We start from the raw sequence: 24,072 nt of genomic DNA on the forward strand, positions 1-24,072 counted from the left end.
CCTCTGACAGGAATGGAAAAAGGGTAGTCAGGAGAGGCAGGAGCACTGCTCTCCCTTCATGAACTTAGCTGAGATATTTCCTTCATTCTCTGGTTAAGGAGATGAACTTCCCATTGAAAGCAGTACCAGCTGTCATGTTGATGCCCCATGGTTTTCCAGATTGTGGTGGAAGGGGTTGTGGGATATAAGCAAGCAGGAACATTGCTGTGCCCTGGGGCTTCATTACAGCCCTTTATGTGGCTATGCTTAATTTTATAGCTGGCTTCAGATGGAGCTTTTGGCAGCTGAGTAATGCTGCTGTCCAATCCCTAATGAAGCAACTACAGAAAGAAAACTCAGCAGGGAACTAATGTACCCTGTGGGATAATGGGCATATTATCACCCTCACATCAGTATGTGAATTGCACTTAGGACATTCTTGCCAGATCCCTTCCCCAAGGTCATGCAAGCTGTGCTGAGACACTTTGGTTGTGGGGAGGAGAGGAGCCTCTAACTGGTAGCTCAAAAAAAAATCAGTTCTATTTTCTGGGAGTTGTCAACTTCATTAAATTAGAATTTCAGTCAGTAAGTGTTGGATGCTAGTTATGTTCCTATGCCCAGTCTGTTGTGTAGTAAGACTCTGTAGTTCAGAGTGTTGAAATCAGGTATAAAATAGGGAATTAGAGCCAGTCATGATAGGATGGGCAGCATTTTGTTTTATGTATGGAAAAACTGTAGGTAGGGAAGAGCTTGAGATGGGGAAATTATCCCTGCTCTGCTCCCCTCCCCTCCAACCCCGTTATTAGCCTCAATTTGTGTTTGAGACTTCCTTTCTTGGCTTCTGCCCCCAAGTCATCAGTTGTAATCTGTGAAAATCACTTTGGATAGATCATTACACAAGCACACCCTCATAGGTACAAATATTTTATTTCTCTACACTGAGAGTAGTGTTCAACAAAAAGATCATTAATGTTTGGATGTGTAGTTTCTAGACAACATACACTTAAAATACCTGACAGTCCCACTCAAAGCAGTTTCTTTTAAAAAACAATTAAAAACTTACAGACTGAAGTAAGGCTGTTACAAGTGACTTTTGACTTGAAAGGCCCAAACTTACCTAATGCTTCAACCAGTATCCGATTCTTTTGTCATTCTGTGTTTCAGTTTTGAGGATAGGGGGGATAACCTCTTTTTTCTGACTTAAATGATAAATGTATAATACTGCTTTATTAGGGTTGCTGTCTTAGGTGACTTTTAAATAATTATTCTATTTGGGGAAGACTTTTCTTGAAAATATACACTGTGGAAGGAACTGTTCTAAAATTGCAGTAGTTCTTGCAGGTGATTACTGAGGTTCTTCACAGTCAAAGTAAAAAGCTGTCTGGGAGCATCCATATTAAAAATTCTGATTAGACATCAGAAACTTGTATCAGTCAAACTTTTGATTGCATATTTCTTAGGGAAGTTATTCCTGGTCACACTGAAAAATTTATCCAAGGAAAATAGTAGTGCATGCCTTTTAAGTCTGAAAAAATACATTTGGGTATCTTTAACTAAAGTACTTAGATTTGAAAAGATCTGTGAATACATGTCATCTTTAGGTATCTGAATACAAACAATATCCTGTAAATTACAGATACAGATTTTTATCTCTAGACCTCTCAAATATGTTTTTAATGACATTATTTGTGGTACAGTTTAGGGGTCTTTTAGACAGCTTTATGAGAAGCATCTGTGTTGAAACACAAATGATTTAATTTCTAGAAAATCTGAACTCTATATTTTTAGTATTCAACCAATCTTGTATATTTGCAGTTCATGAGGTTCTTAAACTTCATAGTGATGTTAAGAGTGGAGTCACACTGGGTTTACTCATATCTGGTCTTCACAGACATAGTTGTAGAAGCCACAGCCCAGATCCTAAACCATCAAAGCTTACCTCATACGTGGATGTGTATCTTAAGGATAGTGGTCTTATGGTTTATGGAGGCTGAGGTCTTTCCATTTCTGGAGAGATAGTCATTATCCAAACAGCATCCAAAAAAATTATATTCACTGCCAACCATATGCAGCTCTTGATCACAATCAACTATGGGCAAGTGTTTTCTTTAGATATTTGTTTTATTTCATGGGAGGCTCAATGTTCTGACTCAGTAATTTGCACTTGGTTTTGGGGGCATTTATATTCTTTAGTGCATCCTGGAGCGTATCTTCAGGTATCTCAAAAAATGAGAAGTACCAATGCAATGGCACTACGTGTGCTTGGCTCAAACTCCAATTTTCAAGAAGTGCCCAGTGAGAAACACAGCATGAATGAATCTGCTGCAGAATGCTTTGCCTGGTGCAGTCTTTTAATTTTCAGCAAGTAGCAGAGAGTTCAGCAAAGTCTTTGAGTCAGAGTTGTATCTGGGTCATCTTTTTTAGTAGCCACCAGCAGACATGCCTTACATGAAGCTGTCTTGTTTTGTCCTGGTGAGAAAGCTCTGTTGTACCTCTTACAGTTCTTGCTGTCTTTGATATGTCTTTTCTAGTTTTGCTGTGTTCTTTTTAGGGTGGTACAGCCATAATTTTGTTAAGGTTCAGCTAGTTCACAGCAAGCTGCAGTAAGGGAATATTTTGGTGAACATCTACTTACTATTTCTTTGAACAGCAGGTGCACAGTCTTTTGAGTCTCAGAATCTTAAATGTGAAACTGATTTAAGCTTCAGCGTGTCTGGTAATTCATACATGGTAAATAGAGTGTTTAATGTTTTGAAAACTTAATTCCACTGTTAAGGTACTTTACTTATGCTTGTAAATTAATAGATAATTTATATATTTTATTTTCAGGAATCTGAGAGTCTGTGTGACAAGCTGCTTTTGAGACAAAGGATGAACTTGTTGTCCCAGATGTCTGCTACACCAATAGACTGCTTGTTTAAGGTTAATAACTTTTATGGTAGAATAAATGTGTACCTACATATTGCGTGTTTATATCCCTCCCTTTCTGCTATTTTCTGGAATGTTATGAAGTGTTATTTACATTACTACTGCAAAACGTGCTTTAGATGCTAAAAGTGTCTTTTAGATTTAGTACATTTCTGTGCCAAAACTTAATATATCCTAACTTAGTATAATCTTAGGGATTTCAGCATGTTACATGAAATATGGAAGCAAATGAGGATGAAATGCTACTGCTGCTGGTATTGTTTGGCCCATTTAATTCACAGATGTGATATCAGTGTCTGGTTGTCCCTCACAGCTTTTGGTGCTTGAAATTGAAAGAGTTTTCTGAAATAATTTAAATGTGGTCACCTGATAACCTCTCTCTATTGTATGTTAATCTCATACTGTCATTCTGAAAGAATTTTGCCTCTACAAGGACACAAAGCAGAGCTTCTAATTATATATGTTCACAGCTTATAGCTAGAGACTTAGTAATTTTATAGAAATGTTTTTGCACAGAGGGAGCTCAATTTCATGATTGAGTCTAAAGAGAACAATGGGAATTGTTTTAATTTTTTATAGAAAGTGAAGTAAGCCAAGAACAGATTTTTTTTTAATACTGAGTGCCCATTAGGGGGTTTTGTGCTGTGACATTGTTCATTTCTGCTTTCTGATGCTTGAATATGTCTTTTATAATGGGTTCCTTTCATTTTGTGCTTCAGTAAATTACTCTTGTTGGTTTTGTGTGGTTTTTTTTTTTTTTTCCTTAAAAGGAGGCCTTTTGTATTGGTTCCTCATTCTCTTTTTTTCTGTGTGGGTTTTTTTTTGTAGCATATTGCTTCAGGTAACCAGGAGGAAGTGGAGCGACTGCTAAGTCAAGGTGACAATGATAAGGACACTGTGCAGAAAATGTGCCACCCGCTCTGTTACTGCGACAAATGCGAGAGGCTGGTTTCTGGGTGAGCACTCTTCATCCCCACAGATACACACAAAGCTGTGTAAAAGCCTGTATCTTTACTTCAGAAAGTAAGCTGCTTTTGGTTAAAGAGGAATTTGGTAGCGCTTCAGGATGGGGGTAGAGAGAGTGTGCCTGTGTGGTTTGAAATAGCAGAGGAAATGCTAGAAAACAGAACACCTTGGAACCCACCAGTTCTGTGATGGAGGCTCTGTGTCCTTTGGTAAATGTGGTGTTTCTTCTCTTGAACCAAACTTACAGATCTCGGGCAAAACCACATCCCTTACCAAAATGTAGAGATCTCTATCGAATAACTTGTCAATGTGAAAGGATAAAAAGTTCCAGAATCAGTTTTTTGTCGGCCTAGGACATTTTTCTCTTTCTGTCTCCTCACCACTGCCATGTTGGGTGACTGGGCTGCTTCCAAACCATTGTTTTTTCCAGGAAACTGAATGATCCTTCCATTATCACTCCATTTTCCCGGGATGACCGGGGATACACACCACTTCACATAGCTGCTATTTGTGGTGAGTGGTGTTGGTTCTCCTCACTAGTGTTTACTATTCCTTGTGTTTCTTTATGTCAGCATGTTTTCCAACTTTACAATTAAAATTGGAACATTGCATTAAATTGGTTTTTTGCTTCTTTTCTATTGAAACAGTTATCTGGGCACAGACTAAAGTTATTGTATATTCTTTTAAGCTCAGTTTCTTATGGCTATTTTATATTATTCTTTATTTGCTGGCTGTTTACTTTTGCTGTAGTGGTTACCACAGTAATGCTTTCTTCAGCTCTGAAAAAGGTATAAATGTGAAATCAGAAACCAGTCTTGTTTTAAAGAACTGGCAGATTGAGAAATGAATCTTTTATCTCTCCTGCAGCTGGCTATGCATGCTAGATCTGTAACATCTGTATTTTAACGTTCATTGTATCATTGATCTTTTATTAAAAGATGTATTATTTTCTTAGTGGGTTTTTTTAATAAATAATTTCCTCTTTTGTTATTATATTGAATCCAAATAGTTTGTTAGTCATAGGGTAAAAGTGTAGCTTGCTTTTACCTAGAGGTTCTTTTCATGACCTTGAGTAATCTGCAACAAAAAAAACCCAAAAAAACCAAACAAAACAAAAACCAAGGAAATTAATATAGAATATATAGAAACATAGTATGCAGAAATGCAGGGTATCTTGTTTTATAGTTCCTGCTTGAATTTGAAAATTAGCAATGTTCTTGGGCAAAGTTTACTTATTTTTTTTTTTAATATCTGCTTGTTTTCCAAGGGCAAACATCACTAGTAGATTTACTGGTAGCCAAAGGAGCCATTGTCAATGCTACAGATTACCATGGTTCTACTCCACTTCACCTTGCCTGTCAGAAGGGATATCAAAATGTTACAGTAAGCACCAACACCTAACTAAATAATAAATAAATGACTCTTACTGAGCTGTTTTACTGTTACTGTCATTTAGGTCTTCTGAGAAGCTTTTACCAGAACTGTGCAGTGTCAGAATTGAGGATCTTTTATCATTGTAGTTTGCAAGATATTTTATTTTGTTCTTATGCTGCACAGGTAATAACCAAGCAGTTGACAGCTATGCATGCCTGATAATTCATCCATTTTGTTAATACAAATGTCCAATATGTGGTACAAATGGAGAGCTCTTGATTGAGACAGAAGAACCATTGCAGCCACTGGAATGAGTGAAATTACTTCACTCTGTGTTTGATAGACTGTGTAACTCCAGTAATTATTGTCTGCTTGAATTTTACATATGTGATACTCTTCAATTAGCATCGTTGAAATTAAGCTGTGTCTTCACTTGCATAGGCCCTTAAAATATAATAGTACATGTCTTGCAGTGTTTACTGCAGTAGAGAATTCATTTTTTTCAGTGGCAATTCTGAAAATGTAAGAAGTGGCTTTTATTTGGTTCTCAGGGTGGGGCACAAACAGTGCTGCAGTGCCAAGAGGGTGGTGTCTGAAGCAGGAGGCACAGGGTTTCATGAAGTGCTTCATCATGGTAGAACCCTGAAGGAATCTGCAGAGCAATAATTGTTTTTCCATTAATTTTTTAGTTACTTAAATGTCTACTTCTGTTTTTCTTTTAAGCTGCTCTTATTGCACTATAAGGGAAGTACTGATGTTCAGGACAATAATGGAAATACTCCACTTCATTTAGCCTGCACTTACGGTCATGAGGATGTAAGTAATTGTTTGGTAACAAACTAAATGGACATTCTAATGGAATGGAATTAAGCAGTGATGCAAATTTGCACTAAACTTACATATTTCAAAAGTAAATAAAAAGATTTGGAGGCCAAACTATTTAATACGCTAAATCAGGACTTTATTTGGTAGCTCATGGCAATTTCTATTAAGAATTCATATTAAAGATAGTACAGTGCAAATTTAGTTGAGTTATTTAACTCTTTATTTAATGACACTGAACCATTTAAGCCTTCTCTTTAGACACTGAATTATATGAGCAGCAGTGAAAGAAAGCTTTTTAGGATATATGAGCAGCAATGAAAGCAAGCTTAGGATGTTATCTGAATTGAGAGATAACACCATGATTTATTGATAGCTTTCCTTTTCTTTCCAGTGTGTCAAAGCTTTAGTCTACTATGATGTGCATTCCTGCCGACTAGATATTGGCAATGAGAAGGGAGACACTCCTCTCCATATTGCTGCTCGCTGGGGCTATCAAGGGATCATAGAAGTGCTTTTGCAAAATGGGGCAAATCCAGAAATTCAAAACCGGATGAAGGAGACTTCCCTACAGTGTGCATTAAATTCCAAGGTATTCCTCTTTATCTTCTGGCCTGAATCCTGTCTGATGCAAAGCCACAGGGTGTAGATGCTCACCTGCTAATAGGGTTTCACAATAAAAGTGAAAATGTGTGTTTCACTTGGAAGGAGGGTCACATTTTAACTCCAGTAGCAGGAATACAGTCTGTGGGATAGAACATGAACTTGTAAACGGGTACTTTTAATCTGCTCAGTCATAATCTGTTACTAATATTAACTTGTCACCTAACTTGTGTTTCAGTCACTGGATTCTTCTTCAAGTGGAGTTACACTGATTTTCTTTAATATTTTTATGCAGATTTTGTCACTGATGGAATTAAACTATCTAACGTTTGAAAGAGGACAAAGTGCTTCTGAGGTAACAACCAAAGCAAATTGCTAAATTTTTTTTGCCTGTTTTTAACTTCCTTAAATTGATATGTAACTTTGTTTGTTTGTTTGAATTTTGTTTGTTTTTCCAACTGCAAGTCACCACTTAGGTCTCCTCAGCTCTCAACAGAGACTTTCAGCAGAGGATCATCTGTCTCAAGCCTGTCCTCAGCATCAACCGATATAAGGCAAGAAGAAGTAAAAAATAGTTACAAAGAGGTAAGACTGAGGTGTAAGTTTTGACAATAAGCAAAGTGAAGGAAGGTAGAAGAGTGATATTTCGCCCCAGTTTTAAACTGGTTCTTCAGGAATAGCCTTCTGTCTGGTTTGGAAAATTACATGCTGCTGACCTCAGGGGCTTCTCATCTCAGTACCTGAGCACTTATTTTTTATGGTATCAACTGCTCTGTTGGTTGTTGCTGGGGAAAAATTGAAAGCATATTTGCAGTGGTTGTTCAGATTCACTGAAGTTAACGATGTAACTGGAGAATTTGCTCAGGTTTACAACAGTACAGTGCCCCAAGGACCTTTCCAGGAAATAGATGCTATTGTTAGCTTACAAAATCTGTCAGGGAAAAGAGAGTAGTACAGGCACACTGGCAAACAACAAACTGGAATGTTAAGACAAGCTTTCAAGATAGGCACAGGAATCAGTTTTGTAACAAGTGAAGAATACAGAGTATATATAAAATATCTTACATTTATGTGTTCACTATTTTTGCTCTATCCACACCATCCAAGATGCCATCCTCTGAATCTTTTCATGTGGGACCTCAGGTCCATACTTCCCATTTATCCCCTCCTAAGACAGTCATATCATCATTCATTCTGATGCTTCTCTTTATTTTTTCCATAGTCCTCCTATGCAATTTTTTCCAAATTGACCTCCTTAGTATGTTTGTTTCTCTTCATCTCACCTCTACATTCAGATTCTTTCTTTCCTGCTGTTAAAAGGCTCTTGCCAAAAGTTTCAGTTTGCTAAAAACACTGAAGAAACACAGAGATGTAAATTTTGACTGGACAATATTACTTCCCACTTCAGTTGGTCAATGAGACGCTCAGTGTAGGAATGTACCTCCCTGTTTGTACAGAGTCAAGGACTCTAAGTGAATAGATTGAGGATTTATTTTTCCTTAAAGGAACAAATTTATGACACTCAAGAGCTAAGACTGTAGTTCAAACCAGGGAAAAAGATTACAGGCAGCTTACACCTGAGGTCCTTGGGGTTAATGACCTTCTCCTGTAATCCAGCTTTAGTTCATTTCTGTCTGCCAAGTTTCACGTGGGCTCACTGCTTTTATTCTTAGTAACCAAAGAGGCAAGAGCCTGATCCTGGGAGAGCTCCATGAGGGGAATGCTACTGGAAATAATGGAAAGCTGATATGGTCAGTTTTCCAGATTTCCAGGTTCACACCAGGGATTAAGGGGATCCAGTTAGACCTTTATTATCAGTACTGAAGCAAACTATTCACTTAAATGAGCTAGTCATGGTGGTTTGCTTATGACTTGGAAAAGAGAGAGTAAAAGAGCCAGGACTGTAAACTGGGACTTGCTCTGTTGGAACTAGTAAGTCCTTGCACAATTTCTGTTCAGCAGCTGAAAAACTGGGCATGCAAGTGAATTGTAGTAGATTTGTTTCATCTATTTTTACATTTAAAGGAAGGTACTTCTGTTCCATGGAGGAATGAGAAAACAAACTGGAAAGATGGGGAAATGCATGTAGCAGACATTTTGCATTAAGTGCTCTTAATAAATTATCTATAAGCTGCATAACAGATATTGTACCACTGCTGGGGCCTGAGGCAGTTTTTAGAACTGTAAGGAAGTTGTTATTTCTGGAAAGAAATTATCAGAGCTTGTGGATCACTGGCTATTACTCTTTGGCATCTTGTATGTGTTAAAACGGACTCCTGAAAATCTTTATTCTCCATAACCCTGTATGTTATGAGGAAATTTACAGGAGGCACAGATCTCCCTAGTTTATATAGTCCATTTTAGATTGGGATTCAGCTCACCCACCTTCAGATGACTGGAAGATGGTTGTCTTAACTTCAGATATCTATTTTTCCCTCCTTAGTCAGTGGAAGGAAACTGGTACCTCCAGAGAGGAATTAACCTCAGACATGCTTAGTCTGACCTGAATTGCAGTCAAGTGTTCTTTGTCAACTGCATTCTGTTCTGTAGGTACCAGAGGGGGAGTTTAAATGACTGGCTTAGATTTAGACATTCAAAGGTAGGAAAGAAACATCAAAGAATTGTAGATTCTGCCTTGAGTGGCTGGTGCATGATTTCAAGGACCTTCATCCTGTATTAGAAAGATAGTAATAAAATAAAACTTCACATCTTTCCTTAAAGGAGATAAAAATAGAGAAATTAAATCTAGCCTCTGATCTTTGAGCTGTTTGTGTCCTGTTTGAGCTGTTTGTGTCTGAGATCAGACCAGTCAAACACAAACTTCAGCCTCATTCTTCCTCGTTTGCCTTGCCAAACACCGCTGTCACACTCAGCAAGGTGGTCATTTCTAGATAAAGACTGAAATGTGACTGTAGCTGTCACTCTGTGGTATCTTCCACTCGAAAGATGTTTCTTAATATTGAAACAACTTTGTTAACACAGCAGCATCTTTGGTGATTCTAGCACAGTGCTGGAATAATTTGCTATAATGCTGAAACAGACTTTCACAAAGCTTATTAAATGATTCTTCAGCAATCTGCAGAGGCCGGGTGAGGTACCCAGTGACAGGACTAATGGACTCTCCCTGCCCTCTTGCTGGCACCTTTCCCATTCCTATCAGGTCAGATCTCCGCTCCTTCACGGGAGAGTAGGCAATCAGAGAGGTGGGGAGACAAGTGCATCTCCTTGTCCTGCTTTCACAAGCAGTGCAAGGGCTCAGGGGAGTGGCATCAGTGCACTGCAGAGCTCCTGAGTAGGAGAGGACCTTCCCCAAGCAGCCCTGCTCAGGCATTATCTCACTTGAGCATACACGTATTTAGTTGATCTAACGCTGGTCCCCTGCAACAACTCTCTGAGCTGGAGACCTGGCTTTTGCTAATGCACACCCTTTGATATTTATATCTTTTCAGATTTTAAGTAAGAAAACAATTCCATACTTACAGTGAAGTTAGGTTTGTACGTGTTTGGTTTTTAGCATAGGAATAAACCAGCAATCTGCACATGTGAAGGGAACAATTGGAAAGAAACTTTTTCAGCTCAAACTGCTGAAATGTTTCTCAAATAGCACAGTAAACCCTGCCACCCTTTGTGCTTCTGGTAGCTTAGAGTAGCTCAGCAAGAGTCCAAAACAGTATTAGTGTTTGTTAGGGTAGAAATTTGTCTTGACCAGGGGTTTTTAATGTTAGGTTCACTGCAGAAATGTATGGGGCAGCTGCTGCTGAACCAGCATAATAATACATATCAGCTTATGTTGCTTTGTTTGTGTGTGGGTCACATATACTCAATTTAGATAAGTACTGGTCACCTTTAACTAAGCAAGTCAGAGATCATCAGATGGCCACAGGCCTTGTACAGCTTTTGTATTTCATAAAGGAAGGTTTTTCCCTTAAAACTTTATCAATAAATATGAAATGGGCCAGCAGTAATCCTGCTGCGTGAGCTTAGGAGGTTAGCAAAGGACACAGGATTTTCTGTGTACTGCTTAATATCAATACTAACAAAACAAATAAGTTATTTTCTTCATACATAGGTGGAAAAACTCCTGAGAGCAGTTGCTGATGGAGATCTGGAAATGGTGAGTCTTAGCATGGTTGTTGAATATTATTGAATTCTAATTTGTCTCATTCCAATTGAGGAAGCTATTTGTATATAATATAAAGTGAAGAATGCTTTGGGTAATACCTTCCTTCAGCAACTACTTATCAAATTCAGCTCATTTTCCAGAAAAAGTATTCATTCCATGTCCCCAAATTATTTTACCTGCAGTGCTTTAGGGCCAATTATTTTGATATTTCCATGACCTCTTGCACTAAAGAAATTACTTTAAATTGAATAATTCCTTTGTGAAAGCCTGTAATTTAAAAATGTATGCACAGTCACCTCCAGGAGATGTAAAGGACTTGGGAAGAACAACACTCAGGGCAGGCATGTTGAAATACTGTGGGAAAGATCAGTTTATCTGCTTGCAGGTGCTCAAGGTGCTCTCTTAAATGCCATTGTAGATGGGGGTATGGTGCATTGCAGGGCACTGCTGAGGTCAGTGTTGGACTGGATATGCAGTCAAAGAAAACAAAAAAAGAAGGCAAAAAGAGGAGCTTTCAGGTAAACCTAATTTTTGACAGCCAATCCAACAGAAAATATTATTCCCAGTTCCTTGTTTCTGTGCCAGTTCTGGATATTGAATGGTGGGATTTTCAATTTGTGTTTGACTTGGGAAGCATTCCAGTAATATAGTGGTTTTTAATCCACAAATACTTTTTGGTTCCTAAATTTCCAGGTTCTCTAATGCTTTAAATATTGCCTACTCTCTGTTGTATGTTTAGTGCCTATAGTAATGGTGGATAGGTGCTGTAAACGAGAAATGGGCTCTTATTTTGTTTGTTGAGGTCTGTCTCCACAGGAGCAGACCCAGCAGCAGGATCATAAGGGTTGTAGATTTTTACTGTGACAGCCAACTGAGCTTTGCAAGAGGAGGCATTAAAAAAAGTGCTATGAAACTGGAAGACTAAAAAAAAATACTATGATGTGATTGTTCAGGAAGCCAGAAAACAACCTTTGTCATCACCATAGAGCCTGCAAACTTGGAAAGCAAATATGCTTTATATTGGGGAATGGTTTGGGTTGGCAGGGACCTTAAAGATGATCTTGTTCCAAGCCCTCTGCTGAAGGCAGGGACCTGTGGCTCTGTCAGTGAAGTGTGGTGGAGGAGTGTTTGATCCTGCTCAACATCAATTTTCAGTCTTTCCTTCTCAGTGATTGGTTTGGTGGTCAGGTGTCCACCATGGCTCCATAGTGACGGGTGAACTATTCAGCTTTCCACAGAGATACTTAGATTTAAACAAAAAAAGCAAATAAAAAAGCCCCTTTTATTATTAGGGTGGGATAACAGAACAGACCTGGGAGGTTACAGAGCCTCTTCTGTCAGAAGTATCTGAGCAGAGATTGCTCAAACTTCTGTCCATGATATCAGGGAAGAATTGACATTGTCTCAGCATAGATACTGGATTTGGTGCTCTTCTGAAATTCCTTCTACCCAGCATAACCAGTGGAATGGATATGTGCAAATCCACCACAAAAAAAAAGCAAATATCTTGTCTAACATAGATCTTGTGGAGCAGCTCAAGGGCTGGCATACAGGGTACAGAGCCCCCAGAATGCTTGGCTGAGCTTCCAGGGAGTGTGTTACTCTGCAATGGAAAGAATGTTTCAGGTGACAAATTACCTGGGAAATGGAGATTATGGACAGCTTCCTGAGCTGGTTCAGTGTGTGTCTGCTCGAGAGTACAATTAATATTTTGGCCAAAAAACCCTTTAAATTAACAAAAACAGCTGTTCTACTGTAGTTATACAGAGGTGTGCATGGGAGTTCTGAGTTTGGGTTTTTGTGAGCCACTGGTATCAGCATGTTGAGAGCTGGGTACTGGATAATGAGAGCAACAGTACTGAGCTGTGGCAGGAGGAGGAGGAATTCAGTTGTGAGGGTCTTGGTCAGTGTGCAGGGAAAGGGGGAAGTGAAGTGACAGCACTATTTATTTTAGAAGTAGTAAAGCTTCACTAGGCTGGCCTTCCATAAACAGGCAAGCTTGAGAGAAGATTACTTTTTACTTCAGGAGATAACGTGGAATTTGCAGGGAAAGCAATATTCTCTGTGGAAAAACATCCTTTTTCTGTCTCAATTATGTTGTCATTCAGAATCGGGTATTTGGCCCTTACTAGTTGTCCTAGGATTTGTTCTAGCTGCATGTGTTTAATTGGATAGATTATTAATATGTTGGAGCACAACCTGCTGACAAGTGTGAGAGTAAATAGAGTGGGAGGAACCTGCAGGAAATTTTGTTGTCCCCATTCTCTTCTTGACTATGAACCATAGAGCTCTTGGCTTGGCCCAGGTCTGTGACACAAAGCCCAGCCCACAACTCCAGCAAAGCTGCCTCTGTCTCAGCTCCAGCAGGAAGGGGTTCCTCGATTTTGCTGTCACTGTTCAGTAGGGAGGCAAAGGGCCAATCTTCCTTCACGGTAACAAGGCAATGATACATCTTTTCACAGCTCTCTTAAAAGCTGCTAAAAAGAAAAAAAAAGAGTAAAAGGAAAGCCCTTCACCAGATGACATGCTTCACACCCACTCTGTAATCCTGTTGCTCACTGTGTTTGGGAACTTCCCAGAGGATCTGTAGGAGCTCTGGGAGATCTCACCAAAACACAGGAGTGACCTGATCTTTCTTGTGCCGTGATGTTAGTCCTTGGCATGCACTTAGGCAAAGGTGACTGTTGATGGACTGTCCCTTGCATTAAGAGACCAACTGAATTCCCACTTCTCTCTTGAGTTCCTGAAACACTCGTCCCATTGAGCTTGCAAACTCAGAATGATGCACTAGGTAGGTGTCAGGCTTGACATTGCCAGGTGGTGTAATAACGGAGACAATACAGTCACTGCTAATTGTGGGATGTCTTAGTGAACAGTAGATTAATGCATTTCAAGGTAAAAATGTATTTCATAAACAGCTATTTTTTTGTTGTTGCCTAAAATGTAATGTAAAATTAACATGCAGTAATCATCACTGCTTGCAAATTGCACATGAATGCTCTGAGTCCTGAGACTGTCTTCACTGAAGGGCCTTTCCCTCAAACATGAGGCATTGCACATGGAGGAAAAACTGTCCAGCTCCTGGGAATTCACAGACCTAAGAAAAGTCAATGCCCCTGCAAAGTTTTGGGTGTCAGTTACATGTTGTCATCCTTGTCATTTATGTTCTTTAAAGCAAAAGATGAAACAAAATTCACATTGATATGAAATGGCACAAATCATCTGAGCTAAAAGGATTTGGAGGGTTTGAGAATGGGTGAACAATGAAACTGTGATTAGGCAGCAGGAAGTCATTTATAATTCACTTCACTGCTGTACTTGGAGAACTTTCTAACTGCTTTGTCAAAGTAACATTTGATTTAATTTGGCCTGTGGACAGCTGATGCCAGGAGATGGTTGTATAATCTCCCTCAGAGATTCATGAGTGTATATTTGTGAAATCTTACTTATCTACATATACAGATTTATTAGGACATGGAATCTTTGGACCCTATAAAGAAGGACTTATTTTTTATACCAGGTACGTTATCTCCTGGAATGGGTGGAAGAAGACCTGGAAGATGAGGATGACACAGCCAGTACCTCAAAGCCAGAATTCTGCCATCCATTGTGCCAGTGCTCAAAATGTGGGCCAGCACAAAAGGTTGGAATATTCATTCAGTAAAAAGAATAGTTTATATCCTTTTAATGTAAATTTTAGCTCCAGGGAAATAGAGTTCCTATGGCCCAGCACCTCTGTATCTCTATCTAAAAAGGAATTAACTATACACAGATCGGCACAGTTCATCTGATGCTGTGAAATTGTTCCTTTTTTTAATTGCACTGTTGAAAATTTTGGATACAGGAACAGTATTCAAAGACTTGCTTGATACCTAATGGAGTGGGAAAGCTTAACAGTTCGCTTGTAGAATATGTGGGCAACTTTGAATAATAATACTTTTCTAAGGCTCTGGTTCTTTTTTGTAGTTTACATTGCTAACTGTCACAGTACTTACCTTGGTAATCAGTTTAGCAAGGAATACCTGCTAATCCTGTAATCAATGTAATGCTGATAAAGTCTTTTTAATTGCGTGACATCTTTCCTACAGGCTACATCTAAAACCTCTTCAGAGATTAAATGTAATTACAAAGACTTTGTTTTCAGTTGCAAATATTTCCTTCCCCCTCATTTATCACGAACTGTAGAAGACAATCAGGCTTTACAATACACTCTCTTCTTTTTTTTTTTTTTGATAAGGAATGATCCCAACTTCTTGGAAGTAGAAGACCAATTACTTGCTTCACATTCACACTGTGCTTTAGTCTCTGGTAATGGGTGTCCATGTGCCCTCAGTACTGAGATCATGTGGTAAAGATGCCAGAGCCAGAGACCATAAAGCTCATTTTATTGCTGGCATCTGCTGTGGAATTTACTTGCCTGCTGAATGAGGAGAAGAAGGAACTTGTTAACTAATCATAACCCCTGTGTTAGGCAGCACACACATAGAAAAGCACACTGGGGACAGGCAGAATGGCTGTCCAGCACTGTAAATGTCAGGCACCCACAGTTTGAGAGAGGAGTGAAAGAAGGTGTTCTGTACTGCTGTGTAAGCTATCCTGTAGGTAGTTTCCTTATTTTGGCTCCCTGTGGGAATCTGCTCTCTGGGCCAGTATTACTTCCAGATGAGTAGAATTAATGTTAGTTTTTATCCTTATTACCTCAAGCTTCACATAGCAGTAAAACAAATGTGTAGTGTCTGTCTTGAATAGCATAAATGTCTGTATAAATAAAAGTAACTCATTAAAACTGACTAATATCCAGTATGAGCATCCTAACAGCTGTGTAAAGACTTTAAAGTTTTACTTCCATCTCAACCTGTGCTGCTTTAGTCTCTTTTTAATATCATGAATACTTTACCTGGAGTTTCTGTCTATGAAGTTATCGTGTTGGAAGAAAAGAGAGAACAATAACATTGTTCTGTCCAAAAATACCACCCAGCTGCTCTGGTTTGCTGACTTTCCCTGGAGTCCCCAAGTTAGGCTCTGTAGCAGAAGTTGTTGTAATATCCATCTACCTGGTTTGTGTAAATCTACCCGGTATTTGGCTGCTCTTTGGTTAACAGAAAGCAGCATGATTGTTTTCATAGTTTTGTGGTGTCTTTTCCTCAACAGAAATTTTCAAGGGTCTCTGCCAACGGGCTGGGAGTCAACGTTTCCAACCAGGACGGTTTCACCCCGCTGCACATGGCAGCGCTGCACGGGCGCTCCGAGCTCGTCTCGCTCCTGCTGAAACACGGGGCCAGTGTCAGTGCCAAGAACGCAAAACACGCAGCTCCTCTTCACCTGGCCTGCCAGAAAGGGCACTTCCAGGTAACTCATCCTCTTCATAAAGCTGTTTGACCCTTGGCCACCAACAAAAAGGCTACTGTGGGAAATTATCAACAAGACTAAAACAGTAACAGAGAAAATTAGTTCGGTGATTCTGCTTTTTATTTCAGTGTCTAAAATCTCCAGATGGAAAGGGGATTTTTGAGCTGAAACTGTTTCAGTAGACACCTTTTCTTTCTGAATGATCTGAAATACTGGTTTAATGCAAGTGCTGCCAACAGCTACTGTCGTACTCCAGACACTTCAAAAATGCCTTGTGCAGATGAATCTTCCTATGTATGTTCCTCTATATTTTCTCTTCAAGGAGGTTACGTGCACCTCTTGGTATCTTCAGTAGCCACAGTATTAAATATTTGCTGTGTTTTCAACTCATGAGCCAGTTGGAGCTCTGAGGGTAGCAGATATACCCTACCCTCAGTGAGGGACGAGGTTTAATACAGGAGGAAGAGTAAATGAGAGGGGAAAAATAACAATCATGAAAAAGCAGGGGCAGACAAGCAAATGGGAAGATACAGAAAAGTGGAAAACTAGGGTTATAAGAATAAGGAGCTGAGGACTGCAGGAGGGAAAAAGAACTGTGAAGATGATGGGAAGACAAAGCACTAGGGAAGCAGGAAAATACAAGAATATAACTTGCACTTGTAGGTTAATGAAAGTTAGTTCATGGGAGATTTACCACATAAAGAACTCCTTCCAAGTGTTCTTATAAGTTGGGAAAAGTCTGATGGGTATTGCTGCTGTGGTGGTTTGGTTTTGATCTTTGGTTATGTATATTTTCCACATACCTCGAGTTTTATTTTCTATCCTTTCTTGCAGTTGCTTTAAGTTTTTATTTTTTTTAAAGTGTCTTTCATTTTAAAATATGAAAATTAGTCTGATAGGAAGAGTTGTTTGTGGTTGTCATCTCTTTGGCAAATGTGACACTTGTTTTCTCCATCCTTTTTTCTTCCATCCCTTTCTCAATATAGATTTCAAAACAGTGGTTAAAAAAAATAGGGGGGGGGCTTTCACTGCATGATTGTGGTGCTGGTATCTTAAATTAAAAAGTTATTTCTTTCCATAGGTGGTAAAATGTCTGATGGATTACAATGCTAAACAAAATAAAAAGGATATATATGGAAATACTCCTTTAATTTATGCATGCTTGAATGGTCACTATGAGACTACTGCCCTGTTGATACAGGTAACATCACTGAAAACAGAATGTTCAGAGTGGTATTTCTTATGTGGTATCTGTGCTTACCCACTACTCAGGATCAGTATTTTTAGTTCAATATTTCTCTGTCAAAACTACTCAGGGGAAAAAAGAAAGAGGGTTTGTTAACTCGCTCTTTCCAATGCCTCTCCTTCACAGATTTTAATTACGTAAATATTTTGTTACTATTGTACAGTTAGCTGTTTTTATGGAACTTTTATGTGGCAGGTTTTTTGGCTTATGATTCTGTACCAAAGGGGTTTTTATTGTGATTTTGGGTTTTTGTTTTAAAATATCTCCTAAACTTGGACTATATTGTAGATATATGCAAAAATGAAATGAGCTGATCCAGGAAATTGTGGCTATGAGAGAGGAGGAAATAATATGATCAGGTGGCTTATGGTGACTGCAGAGGCCTCTGCTGCCTTGTCCTTGCTCCTGCATGGGAAAGGAGAGGAAAGCAGAATAATGTGCCATCTCCAGTCCGTGCTGCCCTGCCTTTGTAACCGGGATTTCGTTTTGCTGTCCATCCAGCGTGGAGCCTCTGTGAACCTTTCCAATGCCAAGGGCAACACAGCCCTGCACGAGGCCGTGGCGGGGAGGAACGAGGCCCTGGTGGATCTGCTCCTGCAGAGCGGGGCCCTGACGCACCTGAGGAACGACAGGAGCTGCACCCCTGCAGACTGCGCTGAGCCCGTGAGTGCAGCCACCCCTGTTCCCAAAGTTCCACGTGCACAGCGGGGGAAGGGCAGCAAATAGAAATGTTTGTCAGGACAGTGTCTGCCAGACTTCTGTGTTTAACAGTCACGTGTGATACAAAGACTCGAGATGCCTGTTTATTGCACAGCGTACAGGTGATCCTAAGAAACCTGTTGTGTTTCTAAAATAAGACAAAAAGGATGAGTCTCGAAAGAGTGAAAGCACATATGAAAATAAAAATGACATTAAAATTATGTAATGGCAGAGAGAGCAGAAGAAATGCTGGCAAATGAACACCTTTCACTGATCAGTTGCACTGCCAGCAATCTTCCTTTTTGCACCCACCACCTTCTGCCCTTCAAGCCTTTTCATACCTTTTATCTTGCAATAGAGGACTGTGAGCTTCCCCTTTATTAATAGCAATAATATTCTCATTCTATCTAATATTAAATGATACAGAATTTTTTTCATCCTTAAAGGATTTGATGCATAGTCCCTCTCTTTATATGCTTAAATAGCCTGAGATGTAGCATAATGACCACAGAATTCTGTACTGAATCAATTTTAGTATGTATATGACCATTTGAACTGAAATTAGCTTAACCATAAATTATATAGTTTAAAATAAGAGGTCAAGGCTACTAAACCATTGCTCTGCTACAGTGCAACTTGTGGAACACTGATTTTGCCCCTACTCAAAATGATACAATTTCAGGTTTATGTTTATAATGAGATATTTCGCGTGTGTTGCATTCATTTTGGCAGCAATTAATTGACACACTCTGCACAGACTAAAATCCTAAATTGTGCTGATGTTTTTCTTTAATAATGGTGAAAAATATGAAAACTCTTAAAATGAAGAACTCAAATATCCTTAAGTTACTGGAAGCAGCAGCAAGCTCTGTACCCACATCAGCAGAAGGAGAGAAGGAGAGTGAGCAGCGTGCTACTGTCAAGATAAGGAGAAAAGGTATCTGTCATATTTCCACTGGTATGAATAAAAAGGGATTTAGGAATTCATATGCAAATACATCAAATATTTAATGTAATTGATTTACATATAATTAAAGAACTGTCAATCATTTTGCATATTTATGATAGGTAACACTTCGAATACTGTAATTGCAGCAGACTTTGTGTTATATTCATGACATTGCTTTTGCTGGTCACAAGTGTTTCAGGGGCATTTTGAAGCTGGTGGAGTTCACAAAGCTGGGGCAAGGGACATAACAGGTTCTGTGCTGAGCCAGGGAGACAGAGGACAGGGAGGCTGCAGAGCAGGAATTGAGGGAGATGAGGAGCAGGAGTGCCCATTTCAGTGTCCATGAGTTTTCAAAATAACTCTTGCATTCCACCCTCAGAAAGATTGTGAATGTCTGGTTAATGGAAAGCCACGATTAATCACACAGTGTGCTGATGCCTAAAATTGAGATAGTTCTTTCAAATATTATGGAAATAGTTCTAAAACAACAATTGAAGATATTTTTGGCATCTGTGTGTTAATTAATTCAGTTTTGTAAAAATTACACAGTCTCTGCAGAAGCCTGGCCAGTCATGCTAATCTGATGAGGAATGTTTACTCCTGTGAATTAAAATGCTTTAAAATTTCCAAAGACAAGTTGCCACTCTGATTGAAGTTAGTACACTTATAGTTCTACTGTAAAATTTAGAATCTAATGCCAGTAGATAACACTTTTCATTCAGAACTGTTTTTTAATTCCTAAGTGTGACTCAGTTGTAATTTTAGCTGCCTGTTCTTTTAAACCCGCAGTGCATTCTAAGTCCTGTGAGAAAGCCGATGATCCCGTAAGCAGACAACTTCAACTGGTCCAATCAATTAACAGATTTAACAAGTAAGCAGAGGAGCTTCCTCAGAGTATGTTTGTTGTTTCCCATACATGAACAAGAAATACAGCTGCTAATAAAGCCCAGAGAGGGTCAGTCATGGTTACACATCTCATGCTGGTGTGACAGTGGATGTTAATCCCCTAACGCTTGCACGTTCACATCCCCAGGCAGATGTTCTGTGCGCGAAATGCTCACTGGGGTGGTGAAGGAGCACTTGTAAATGTATTTAAAATGTATTTAAAATTGGGTCTGCACTAATACTTGGTGTACCATCATTTAAGGGTTTCAGAGCCAGACAGCTTAAAAAATGCAGTGTTCAGTCATTGGTTGGGGTTTGCCTATTATATTTTTTAATGTTAATGTTTATTCTGTAGTAAAATACAGGGAAGGTGGTGTCAGGGAGCAGCCTGTCTCTGGTGAGAGGGTTCCACCTTGTGGAGCTTCTGTGATAGAGGCTTTTATGAAAGCCTTATATAAAGACATTTAATCTCTCTCATTTCTTTAAAATCTTCCTTAGAGAGAAACATTTACGGAGAACAATAACAAGAGATAAAAGTGTCCCTAATTTTGACTATCAGTTACTGCACCAGGTAAGTGGAAATACTTGCTTGAATTATTTGTATAATATACCAAATATGTTTGTTTTCTATTGCTATGGGTACATACAAGAGGAAAGTTTCTTTACTTGTGATGGGTGTTGAATCACTTGACCTGTTTGCCAAATTGCTGCTGGTTGTTGTTCAAACTTCAGTGGGGCTTCAATAACATCTCTTAAACACCTTACTCTTACTTTTAAACCTCCTAAGCCTCTTAGTTTTCTGTGTCATTGCATCAAAACCTAGGACTGAAAAACTGTGCAGTTTTAGGGGCTGTAGCCAAGCAGGGATTCTTTGCCAAGAGACACATTTTTCAGTAGATTAAAATTAGGGCTTGCATTAAGAGGAGGAGACTGCTTGCAAGGCTGACAGCAAAGTGCACGTTGCATTGTCAGCTGTGACACAAATGTATGTGATAGATCCATCTCTGCCTGGGTGTGTGGTGGCACCCCACACCAACCCAAATGCTGGATGCTGCCCTTCACCCAGAGCATGTGCTCCCTCCTCCTCCTTACGCTGCCTTTGGCTCTTGTTGCACCTTCTGCTGAGCCATGTCAGCACTTTAATCAAGAGGAAAACTAACCTGTCCAAAACAAAGCGGGTTTGACCAGGTTAGTCCAGCAGCTGCCCATCATTAGACTGACACAGTCCTGGAAATGCAGACTGTGCTGCTCATATCCATCTAGAAAATGGGATAGTGTTCTATTTCATAGAGCCCTTAGGAGACTGAACATTTGCAGAGAGCCTTGAGAACACCAAATTAATGCTATAAAGGTGTAATGTTTTATTAATTCTTGTATTAATGATAATAGTCCACTACTTAATTAAACATGGGGTTTAGATTTTATAACTGTGGCTCACTGAATGCAGTGTCATGTCACTGCACAGATGTCAAAGAACTAATATGTGACCATGATACACAGCTCTTCAGCGTGTGCTGGGGTGAGTTCATCCAGCTGTGGCTGGACAATGAATTCACAAGTCACACAGCTCTCAATTGTGCCAGTAATCAAGGAGAGCCACCCACTTTGTAAAGGAAAAATCAGGAGTAGATGTGGAAATGGAAGCTACAATAGTTGAGTGACTAAAAAGAGGCATTAAGGGAGAGGGGAAAGTGTGGTTGTGTCTTCCCTCACAGGTAACAACTGGAAACAGGGAAATTTTGCCTTTACCTTCAGCAGTGCCTGGTTGACCATGTCTGTATTGCTACTTCCATAATAGTAAAAGACAAGGCTGTTAATTTCAGGTACCTTGAGCCTTGCATTACAAAAGGTGTTTAGAAGAGTTAGGATGATATTGGGATACTGCAGTGAAAATAAGTTTTGGAATGGCTGTTATGTTTCCAGTTCTTGTACTGATGTGGCCTCTTATTTTCTCATATATAGCCTAAGTAAAATTACTCTCCTACAGAGTCTGCCATTTTTAATCCTTTGCTGTGTTCTCAGTATGAAGAATACCATGCAATTGATGTGATAATTATAACACCATATTTATTTCAACTTCTTTCAATGAAGAAAGTAGATAATGCTCTTAACGTCCCCTTCCTCTCTCCTCACAGATGGCTATTAAAAGCTTTGACAAAACCAAGTTAAAGTCTGTGGGAACGCTGGCCCAGAGCACAGTTCAGGGTATGGACACGGGAAGCAGTGGTGAGTTTGTGGAACAGGATGACACGATGGAAGTTCCTCACAGGAGCCAGTTAATGCAGCGGAGACACACAGTTAACGTGCCCCTTCCAGCAGAGGATGGCAGTGACAGTGGTTCATCCAGCCCTGGAAGTCTGGGTGTTTCACAGTCACAAGACTGCTGTGAGGACTCCATTTCAGATCACTGAATTTGATGCCAAAAGCTGAGGAACTCGGTGGTGTGAATTTTGGTAACCCTTCACTGTATGTCATCAGTGCCACGTGCAGGCCTGTGCTCGGAGCAGAGGACAGGACAGCTCTGCAGCACAAATGAATGTTTCAGCACTTTGAAGAATGACTCCTGTTTATGGTGGAGGTAACACAGCCAGATCATTACTGATCTCACAGACAGGGACGTACCAAGATGTAGACAGCAGAATTACTTTCCTATCCTACTTAGCACTTAACTAAAAAATTCTATGTAACAGGAAACCAAATGAAACCCTGTATTGTATTTTTCAGCCACCCACTTTGTTTTAAAAGTCTTTGAATAATTTTTGCATTTTCAGTTTTTATCACTACACTGAGAATATATTTATATATATATGAAAAGATATATTGGATAACAAGGTATTTATTGCCAGAGATAACTGAAATGTCTCTATTTTTATTGTAATGTTACAAACCGTTATAGTATATATTTCTGTATAGTTCAGTAGCTGGGCAGACAATAGTCCATAACATCTGCAGCACTGCATTATTAATGTGAAGAGATGTAATCCCTGCTGATTCCTTGGCAATGCTCCCCTGTATTGGAGCTGCAGCATCAAGTTCTTACACAGGAGCCAAAATACTGGGGGAAAAGTAGAGAGACCTTAACAAAGCTAAACTTTGGACTTGCTCTTCACAGCCTAATAAAAACAATGCAGAAGCTTGTAAGGACACACAAAACAGTTTGGTTTTTCCTTCCTCTAAAGCAAGTAATGCCAAAATGCACAACTGTTCATGATTCTGAACCTGGGCAATGTCTGCAGACAGAACTGCTTAGGAGGCTGCTCTGGACCGCTCTTAAAAAGGTGAGATTCCCATATGAAAGGTATTTCTCACATCAGTGAGCTTTGGTTGGAATATGCCAAATCCCACCCCATTCCCAGGGGTGATCACTGAAAGCTCACAGGGAACTACAAGGTGGCTGCTTAGATTTCAACTTCATTTTCCACTGTTCAGTTACGTGTAAATAGCACAAGCCAGGTTTGACCGTCCCAGTATTTTTTGTTCTTGGTTCATCACATCCAGCTTGCATTTTATTTCTCTTTCCAAACTGTCTGTATGGATAATTTTATTTCTTTTAACTGTGGTATTAGTAACCTGCCTGGCAAAGTACAAAGCTGGAAGAGAGACTGATGGGTTTTTCAAATAACTTTTTAATCTAAGAGTTAAAATGTCAAATGACATTTGAGTTTGAGGGCAATGTGTTTATTTTTCTAATAATTTATGAGTTCGTATGATTTTCTGATGTGCCTTGGATTTGTGCCAAATGATGGAAAGCAAAAACTAGTAAAGTAACTCTTGAAAATGCTGTTTTGAGTCCTTTTGTCCAAGCATTTTTCTGTTGTGCAGATTTCCTTGCTTGGTTTTTTAGGCATTTGAAGATTTCACCTTGTATTGAGTTGTAAATTAAAGGTTCTCCTGGAATTTACTCTTCAGTTCAATATGATTTTCTTCCCTCCCACATTCATGGATTATTAGGTTGTGTGGTTTTGGATTTAAGGCACAGAGGTGTACAAAATATAACTGATAGTGAAATTCAACATTTTCACATAACCTCCTTTTCCAGCTCTACATTCACATTAAAAAAAAATAAATAAATGGATGGATGTTCAGCGCTTACAAGCCAAGACTTCAAAGGAAAGAGACAAATGAGGTCTTCTTCCCTCTTGTGACACT

At 39.3% G+C, this 24,072-nt stretch overlaps 1 protein-coding gene across 5 annotated transcripts in view; it reads left to right on the plus strand.

The window, feature by feature from the left end:
- ANKRD27 (ankyrin repeat domain 27) overlaps nt 1-23,824 on the plus strand; it is a 52,980-nt gene extending 29,156 nt beyond the window's left edge. For 4 of the 5 annotated variants that reach the window (XM_050311081.1, XM_050311080.1, XM_050311083.1 and 1 more), the window contains 17 exons: nt 2,809-2,901; nt 3,736-3,863; nt 4,304-4,386; nt 5,141-5,256; nt 5,971-6,063; nt 6,464-6,661; nt 6,968-7,027; nt 7,138-7,257; nt 10,742-10,786; nt 14,316-14,438; nt 15,947-16,144; nt 17,226-17,345; nt 17,892-18,053; nt 18,918-19,026; nt 19,828-19,909; nt 20,422-20,494; nt 22,059-23,824. In XM_050311081.1, coding sequence (XP_050167038.1) covers nt 2,809-2,901; nt 3,736-3,863; nt 4,304-4,386; nt 5,141-5,256; nt 5,971-6,063; nt 6,464-6,661; nt 6,968-7,027; nt 7,138-7,257; nt 10,742-10,786; nt 14,316-14,438; nt 15,947-16,144; nt 17,226-17,345; nt 17,892-18,053; nt 18,918-19,026; nt 19,828-19,909; nt 20,422-20,494; nt 22,059-22,334 — 2,079 coding nt within the window. In that variant the 3' untranslated portion in view covers nt 22,335-23,824. Of the gene's footprint in view, nt 1-2,808; nt 2,902-3,735; nt 3,864-4,303; nt 4,387-5,140; nt 5,257-5,970; nt 6,064-6,463; nt 6,662-6,967; nt 7,028-7,137; nt 7,258-10,741; nt 10,787-14,315; nt 14,439-15,946; nt 16,145-17,225; nt 17,346-17,891; nt 18,054-18,821; nt 19,027-19,827; nt 19,910-20,421; nt 20,495-22,058 lie in introns of those variants that run through there. The other variant, XM_050311084.1, reaches the window with a different exon arrangement.
- Nucleotides 23,825-24,072: the final 248 nt, after the last annotated feature.

Source organism: Myiozetetes cayanensis, unplaced genomic scaffold (assembly GCF_022539395.1).
Source record: "Myiozetetes cayanensis isolate MyiCay16 unplaced genomic scaffold, myiCay2020 scf16, whole genome shotgun sequence".
NCBI lineage: Eukaryota > Metazoa > Chordata > Aves > Passeriformes > Tyrannidae > Myiozetetes > Myiozetetes cayanensis.